Here is an 8,344-nt window from a genome sequence, read left to right on the forward strand (position 1 = left end):
AATGACTGACAAGCTTTGGGGTGTTGATTGACTCTATCTATGTTTTGATTATCGTTCTGAATCCAATTCATAATCTTTTTTTCATCTTTTTGTTCAAAATGTTGTTTATTTCTTTTCTTTTTTAAAAATTATTTATTAAACTTACCCACATTCAAGTGTTTAAAAAAAGAATGCATGAAGCTAGAATAAAATGTTTTTGTTTACAAGCAGATACCCTGTTCTTTCTTTTGGTGTTTTGTATGTTCAGATATTTATATAACAAAATATATACAAATTAATACCTAAATAGGGACATAGTAGTATACTTAAAGTATGATGTAAAGTTAATTTAAAGAAAACTTACGAGTATACTTGCAGTATAAAACTACTAAACTAGTACTTTACTGAGACTATACTTCAAAGTGTACTAAAAATGCTACTACAAGTATTTAATTAGTAAACTATCAGTATACCTATAAGTTCACTTTTAGTATAGCTGCAGTACAAACTAAACATTTTGATGTAAACTAGTTGTGTACTCAAAGTTTACAACTGTTATACTTAAAGTATACTTAAAAGTATACTTTTATATACTAGAAAGTGGGCCAATTTAGTCCCAAGGAGTATTGAAATAGTACACTTACAAGTATACTACTAGTACACTGATATTTGTATACTTACTACAATAAAGTATACTTAAAAATATACTTGAACTTTACTTAAGTATACTTAATAAAATAAACTTGAAGTATACTACTTTTTGGTAAGGGTTACATAGCTACTTTAAAAACGCATATAGGGGACATAGTTATATGTTTTAAATGGATGCATATGTTGAATATGATTGGATGAGATATCTGTACTGTATGACTGTAGACGTTTTCTTGCAAGAAAATAAATCTTCAGAAGACTTCTGTCTCATATTGAAATGGAAAATTGCCACGACAGAAGGTAAATGTTTTTGTCTGTTTTTTCCGGTTCTCTCCCTCAAGTATATTTATTCAAGTATTGCGAAAGTAACCTTTACATAAAGGCTTTAACTTACCTCCGTTTAATCTTCAGTTGCATATACCATGCCATAGCAGAGCATCAATCATGACAATGTGTGTTTGAACTACGCTGTTGAGCCATTCAGCTCATTTCTGAATCCTGAATCCAGTTTACGCCAAAGACCACATTAAGCTCCATCTGTTTGCTTTGTGCTTGTGCGATAATGCAGCCTATAGCAGAGTATGACGAAGAGCGTGAGAAAACATGCCAGATCCTAGTTTCAGCAAACAGTTTTCACAGGCTTGGTGGTCATGCACACATCCTATAACATGACATAAACCAGAGGTTAGGTTACTTTGGAAGATTCTGGGGATTAGATCACCTTATTTTAATAATAATAATAATAACAATAATCAAATAAAACAACTTAAAATGTTTCCGCTTTAGATTCAACTGATAAATCTTGCCTTAAAAATAAAGGTGCTTCACGATGCCATAGTAGAACCTTTTTGGTTCTTCAGATTATAAAAAGGTAAGAAAGAGATGGTTCTTTAAAGAACCTTTGACTGAATGGTTCTTTGTGGAACCAAAAATGGTTCTTCTATGGCATCGCTTGAAGAACCTTCTGAAGCACCTTTATTTTTAAGAGTACACAACAGGCTTAATTAATATAGTTTGGCAAAAAATTGTCTAAATTATTTTTATGAAAAAGAATTGGTTTTTAAAATATAAATTATTTGTATTTACATTCTGGTGTTTACAGTATCTTTTTAAAAAAATGTCCTTTAATCAGGATGCAGATCCTGGAAAGATTTTATGACTCACCCTATTGGTCACAAGCAATAATTGCTATTATGCAAAAACATTTCCGTGCGCTAAAAGTAACACGGCGTCTAAAGTTTAAGGAGTGTTCACTTTTGAGGATTAATGCACTAAGGACTCAATATTTATACATCATTAGTTCAAAAGAGTTCCCCACCCCGTGCATTGTTACAATCCTTTCTCTTGCATTGCAGAAAAGGCACACCAAAACCACACATATAATGACATTTCCAGCTATTGCTTGATTTCAAGTATTTCTATTATTTTTCTGGCAGGTTTTCAGCATTTTGACTCACAGATGGCACGTCTAGTGAAGTTCAAGATGAAATAAATGTGACCCTGGAGCACAAAACCAGTCTTAAGTATCAATTTTCGTTATGCTGTCATACAAAATAAACATGTGGCCCCACCTTTAGTTCAATCTTACGTCCCTTCTGAGGGACAAGTGCTATAAAACTCTGAGTATAGGACTGTGTTTTTCTCATTGAACCTGTGGAGAGCTCGACGCTCCTCACACATCATGGAGAGGATACAGATCATGTCTATAGGAGCGCTGGTATGGGTGACACTGTCTATTGGACTTGCTGCGACACAAACCAGTAAGATTTATTTAAAACAAGTGTTTTCAAATACTGAATTTAAGCATTTTATTTCCTTTACGCTGCATTGAATTTTTTTAACACTTTACAATAAGGTTCCATTTGTTAACATTAGTTAACTGCACTAGTTAACACTGAATTAACAATGAAAAATACTTCTAACACATTTATTAATATCAGTTAATGTTAATTTAAACATTTACTAATACTGTATTAAAATCAATATTATTTAATGGACCTGAATAACATTAACAAATATGAACAATTAACAGTCGAATTTTTCCATATGTAAATAAATAAAGATTGATAAATACTGTAACAAATGAGAATGTGTGAATGTTAGTCAGTGCATTACCTGATGTTAACTAATGGGACCTTATTATTAATTTATCCATCATATATTTGGCCGAGATACAACTATTTGAAAATCTGGAATCTGAGGGTGCAAAAACAATCAAAATATTGAGAAAATCATCTTTAAAGTTGTCCAAATGAAGTTCTTAGCAATGCATATTACTAATCAAAAATGAAGTTTTGATATATTTACGGTAGGAAATTTACAAAATATCTTCATGGAACATGATCTTTACTTAATATCCTAATGATTTTTGGCATAAAAGAAAAATCGATAATTTTGACCCATACAATGTATTGTTGGCTATTGCTACAAATATACCCCAGCGACTTAAGACTGCTTTTATGCTCCAGGGTCACACACATATATATATATTTTTCTGCTAGAATAATGTTTCTATAAATAGTGGAATGTAGTGATACAATAATTCTATAATTACATGCAACTACATGTAATGATAGGATGCCAATGATATTTTCCAAGAATTAATTTTTAATGTATATAATCATAATTAATGGCAGACATTAAAATTGGAAGGTAACTATCAAAAATCTTTGAGATCCAATATATTTCATTTATATTATGTTTAGTGGAACTGAAAAACAATAATTTCCTATATTAATACTGAATATTTCTCGAAATCCTCCAGTTTTCACAACAACGAACATGATTCCAACTGCCACAATAGAAATGGTTTCAGGTAAAAATCTAAGAATCCTTCAAAAATTCAAATGTTTCTTCATTAGCAACTTCAAAATAAACTAAATGTTTTATGACCAGGAGTGAGTTCACAACACAACGAGCAGGTTTGCAGTGTGTGGGGAAACTATCATTACAAGACCTTCGACGGGAACTACTTCCAGCTTCCAGCTTCCTGCAACTACATCCTGACGTCACACTGTTCGGCCAGCTATGAAGACTTTAACATCCAGCTGAGACATCAGGTGGTGAACAATGAAGCCACAATCAGCAAAATCACCATGAAGCTGCAGGGGACAGTCATAGAGCTGACCAAAGGCTCTCTCAGTGTTAACGGGCAAATGTAAGTGATTCTGATTGTTAAATTAAATATATCTCCAGGCTATACTCATATGACTTAAACTGTGTTGACTTTTGATGTCATTGCTGTCAGCTTTCACTTTGTTTTTTTGATGGTGGCGGTTTGGGAGTTATTAATGCAAACATAATATCTTTGACTGATCTGTATTGTAATAAGGTGACTTGATTTGATTTAATTTTACCATCCTCTCTGTAGAGTCACACTTCCATTTAGCAGCTCTGGCGTTTTCATCGAGAAGATGACGTCTTATATTTCAGTCAAGGCTGTTTTGGGGCTAGTAGCAATGTGGAATGAAGATGATTCGTTCATGGTAAGGATCTTCATGCAACAAACATTTATCACCAATACTGCCTCCAATGAATGCAAACAAGGAGGTAACCATGTAATGTAATATATATATATTTGATTGGTTTTCAGGTCAAGTTAGATGACAAATACAAAAACCAAACGTGTGGACTTTGTGGAGACTTCAACGGAATCGAGGTTTACAATGAATTCATCAGTGACGGTACTTTTTATAGTTTATTTGACTATTGAGAAATATGTCTGTAACCTTCAATGTTTTACATTATTATACACAGACAATAAAGAATCATTTATCTCCTGTTGTAGGAAATACGCAGTCCGTGTCTGATTATGGGAACCTCTGGAAGATGGACGGCCCAACAGAAGTCTGTAAGGAAGACACATTACCTCTTGAAGAAAACTGTGGAGACGAGGTAAGACATGCAATTGTCATTTTTCTCTGTCTACACAGAAATAACAAGCAGTTAAGTCCCTTTAAAATGTGTACAAACTAGGATAGTAATAATCATGTATTTGAGCTAAAAATCCTATGTTTTCGGGTAAAACGTCAATTATGGGTGACAAAAGAAATCGGGTGTGGGTTGTAAGTTCAAGTTTAGCACATTAATTGTGGTAGTGTTAAAAAATTATGAACATAAGCACAAACGTAGTCATTTAGCGGAGACTTGTATGTGTAAAATGGTGTTGGTTCATGTTTCTTGTCCATTGTCCCTTTTGTCGCAAACTATCCATTTTACCAATCATTTTTTAAATTAAATACAATTAATACTTCTGGAAAAAAAAGCAAGTATTTTAGAATAATGTGGCAACATATCATAATGTGAAAACATGAAGGGGTCTAAATAGTTTCTGCATGTACTTAATAAATAATAATAATAATAAACCAATAAATAAATAAGAAGACTGTATAATATGGATACGCATTTGCTGATGCATTTATTTAAAGTGACATTAGAAATGAGAAACAAATGGATTACCAAAAATTGTTTTCATGTTATTTTGCATTTTCTTGGGCCCCAAACAACTTGTATTAGTATTATGAATCACATATGTGACCCTGGAGCACAAAAGCAGTCTTAAGTCGCTGGGGTATATTTGTTATTCATTCAGCTTTCAGATGATGTAGAAATCTCAATTTCGAAAAATTGACCCTTATGACTGGTTTTGTGGTCCAGGGTCACATATTATATGTAGGAAATCCAGGGTTCAAGTCACAGGTAGATATACTTTGTTTAGTAAATCAATTTACATAAAAAAAAACCATGGATTTACATAAGAAACAGTGAGCCTTTGGAATGATCATTGTTAGTGGTTTTATCATTTGTAGCTGTAGCAATAATTATTTTACTGGGTTGCTGATAATTATTTAATGTGACTTCTCACTCCCCACAGAATTTCTGCCGTGATATCTTCTCCAGTTCAGTGTTCAGTGATTGCAGAGGTCGGGTTTCCATTGATTCATTTGTCCAAGTTTGCATGAAAGACCTGTGCCATTGCAACGGCACCTCTGGATCTTTCTGTCTATGCAAATCCATCGGCGAATATTCAAGGCAGTGTGTGCATGCAGGTGGAAAGCCTGAAGAATGGAGATCAGAATATTTTTGCCGTAAGTATGCCATCTTCTGTTAGTGGCTCATTTCTTTAGTCCTTTGTGAATGTTTGTCTTACTTATAGTATGTCCCCATCTTTTGTATGTTGCAGCACATCCGTGCCCAGAAAGCATGATCCACCAAGAGTGTGGAAATCCCTGCACTGACACCTGCACAAACCCTGAAATAGGACAAGTGTGTGAGCACCACTGCATTGATGGATGCTTCTGCCCTCCTGGTACAGTGTTTTTACTACGTTTTTCTTTTTTTATTGATGCTATTTTCTAAAGTAGCTGATTTGGCTTTGCACATTTCTTTTATCTTTAATCTGATACTTTAAACTGATTTCACTTAACCCCTCTAGTGGTATTCAGTCATTTTAGATTGAAAATTTATTAGGCTACGACATAATTAGAAATGTCTTCATATATATCCAAAACCTGATAAAAGTAAGTAATTATGTCTGAAAATACTCAGCATTTAGTGGTTACGTTGCATTACATATAATGTTCTTATTTTTTCCACCAGATGTCCTCAATCTGCCTTAAATACATTGGATATTAATTCCTTTGTTCTATTTTTAACTTAATCATTGTATTAATAAAAAAAATGTATATGGAATATTTAAGGGCGAAGCACTGTAGGTGCTGTAGCCCCTATATGCATGTTTTTTTTCCTCTAAAAATTTGTATTTTATATAGACATAAATGCTGCACAATTTAAGAGTTTTGTCTAGTGCCATAAATCTCAAAATACTAAATATTAAAGACTAAATATCGTGGAAACAAAATATAGTGCATTCATTTCGGCCTGTTTTGACCATTAAGGATCACAATTCTGAGAAATACCAGAGGATTAAACAACAATGATTGGTAGATTTATTACTGGTGTTCTCAACACATCCATTCTGTCCTGTGCAAAAACCCATTTTGCACTTTCTCTCTCCTCCAGGCACTGTTTTTGATGATATACACAATACTGGCTGTATCCCACACAGTGAATGCTCCTGCGTCCTTGGAGGTAAAATATTCGCCTCTGGGGAGAATTACACAAGCAGCTGCAGAGACTGGTAAGCCTTGTTTGACATTCAGATTGAATTTGCTCTTATAGTCAGGATAAAAATGAATAATATATTAGATTAGACTTAAGATTTGATGTTTTAATATTAAATCATGTACTATATTGGGTGTTTTGAAAAGTATATGTTTACACTGACATTATTTTTTTCCATTTAGCACCTGTGAACAGGGACAGTGGAACTGTATCCAGAAGGACTGCCCACATTCATGCTCAGTAGAGGGTGGATCCCATATTACCTCTTATGATGGAAAAGCCTACACCTTTCATGGAGACTGCACTTATGTCCTGTCCAAAGTATGTACTTCCTTGTGCTTGAAGGCCGTTCATGAGACAGCTTTACAAGACACTACATATAAGCTGTTGCTGCACTAATTAGAAGTAGCTAGTAAAGAAGTGATTGATTTTTAAGTATTGTGCAAAACAATGTCATGACTACTATCAAATAAAACAAACTGACAAATTAACCTTGTCCATTTTTCTTTCTTTTTCAAAAGCAATGCACAGGCACGGAATTCACAGTTCAAGGAGACCTGGTGAAATGTGGTGTGACTGAAACTGAAACCTGCTTGAAGTCAGTAACGCTGGCATTGTTAGACGGAACTAATGTAAGTACTAAAATGGACTGAAAGAGAAAACTTAACATATCACTTAGCATATCAAATCTTAAACATTTCCAAACAGAAAACATTCCCTGACTTACTTTTTTTGCTGTATTTGCTTGTGCACACAGGTGATCAAAGTGGATTCCGGTGGAAATATTGAGGTCAACAGAATAATTGCCCAGATGCCACTTTTTACAGGTGGGCAAATCAAATATGAGGATAGATAGATAGATAGATAGATAGATAGATAGATAGATAGATAGATACTAGTGGAACTGTATCCAGAAGGACTGCCCACATTCATGCTCAGTAGAGGGTGGATCCCATATTACCTCTTATGATGGAAAAGCCTACACCTTTCATGGAGACTGCACTTATGTCCTGTCCAAAGTATGTACTTCCTTGTGCTTGAAGGCCGTTCATGAGACAGCTTTACAAGACACTACATATAAGCTGTTGCTGCACTAATTAGAAGTAGCTAGTAAAGAAGTGATTGATTTTTAAGTATTGTGCAAAACAATGTCATGACTACTATCAAATAAAACAAACTGACAAATTAACCTTGTCCATTTTTCTTTCTTTTTCAAAAGCAATGCACAGGCACGGAATTCACAGTTCAAGGAGACCTGGTGAAATGTGGTGTGACTGAAACTGAAACCTGCTTGAAGTCAGTAACGCTGGCATTGTTAGACGGAACTAATGTAAGTACTAAAATGGACTGGAAGAGAAAACTTAACATACCACTTAGCATATCAAATCTTAAACATTTCCAAACAGAAAACATTCCCTGACTTTTTTTGCTGTATTTGCTTGTGCACACAGGTGATCAAAGTGGATTCCGGTGGAAATATTGAGGTCAACAGAATAATTGCCCAGATGCCACTTTTTACAGGTGGGCAAATCAAATATGAGGATAGATAGATAGATAGATAGATAGATAGATAGATAGATAGATAGATACT

The 8,344-nt window shown here is 34.0% G+C and overlaps 1 protein-coding gene across 1 annotated transcript in view; it reads left to right on the forward strand.

Annotated features, from left to right (window-relative positions):
* Nucleotides 1–3,411: 3,411 nt before the first annotated feature.
* The window catches only part of LOC107742925 (mucin-5AC-like), a 13,805-nt gene continuing 8,872 nt past the window's right edge, over nucleotides 3,412–8,344 (forward strand). Inside the window, exons 1-11 of the mRNA XM_016556013.1 lie at nucleotides 3,412–3,445; nucleotides 3,526–3,787; nucleotides 4,001–4,115; nucleotides 4,223–4,313; nucleotides 4,418–4,524; nucleotides 5,504–5,717; nucleotides 5,813–5,938; nucleotides 6,652–6,769; nucleotides 6,936–7,074; nucleotides 7,275–7,385; nucleotides 7,511–7,580. Of these exons, the coding sequence (XP_016411499.1) occupies nucleotides 3,412–3,445; nucleotides 3,526–3,787; nucleotides 4,001–4,115; nucleotides 4,223–4,313; nucleotides 4,418–4,524; nucleotides 5,504–5,717; nucleotides 5,813–5,938; nucleotides 6,652–6,769; nucleotides 6,936–7,074; nucleotides 7,275–7,385; nucleotides 7,511–7,580 (1,387 nt within the window). The remainder of the gene's footprint in view (nucleotides 3,446–3,525; nucleotides 3,788–4,000; nucleotides 4,116–4,222; nucleotides 4,314–4,417; nucleotides 4,525–5,503; nucleotides 5,718–5,812; nucleotides 5,939–6,651; nucleotides 6,770–6,935; nucleotides 7,075–7,274; nucleotides 7,386–7,510; nucleotides 7,581–8,344) is intronic.

The sequence above is a fragment of the Sinocyclocheilus rhinocerous genome, unplaced genomic scaffold (assembly GCF_001515625.1).
Source record: "Sinocyclocheilus rhinocerous isolate Xijiao unplaced genomic scaffold, SAMN03320098_v1.1 scaffold3059, whole genome shotgun sequence".
Classification (NCBI taxonomy): domain Eukaryota; kingdom Metazoa; phylum Chordata; class Actinopteri; order Cypriniformes; family Cyprinidae; genus Sinocyclocheilus; species Sinocyclocheilus rhinocerous.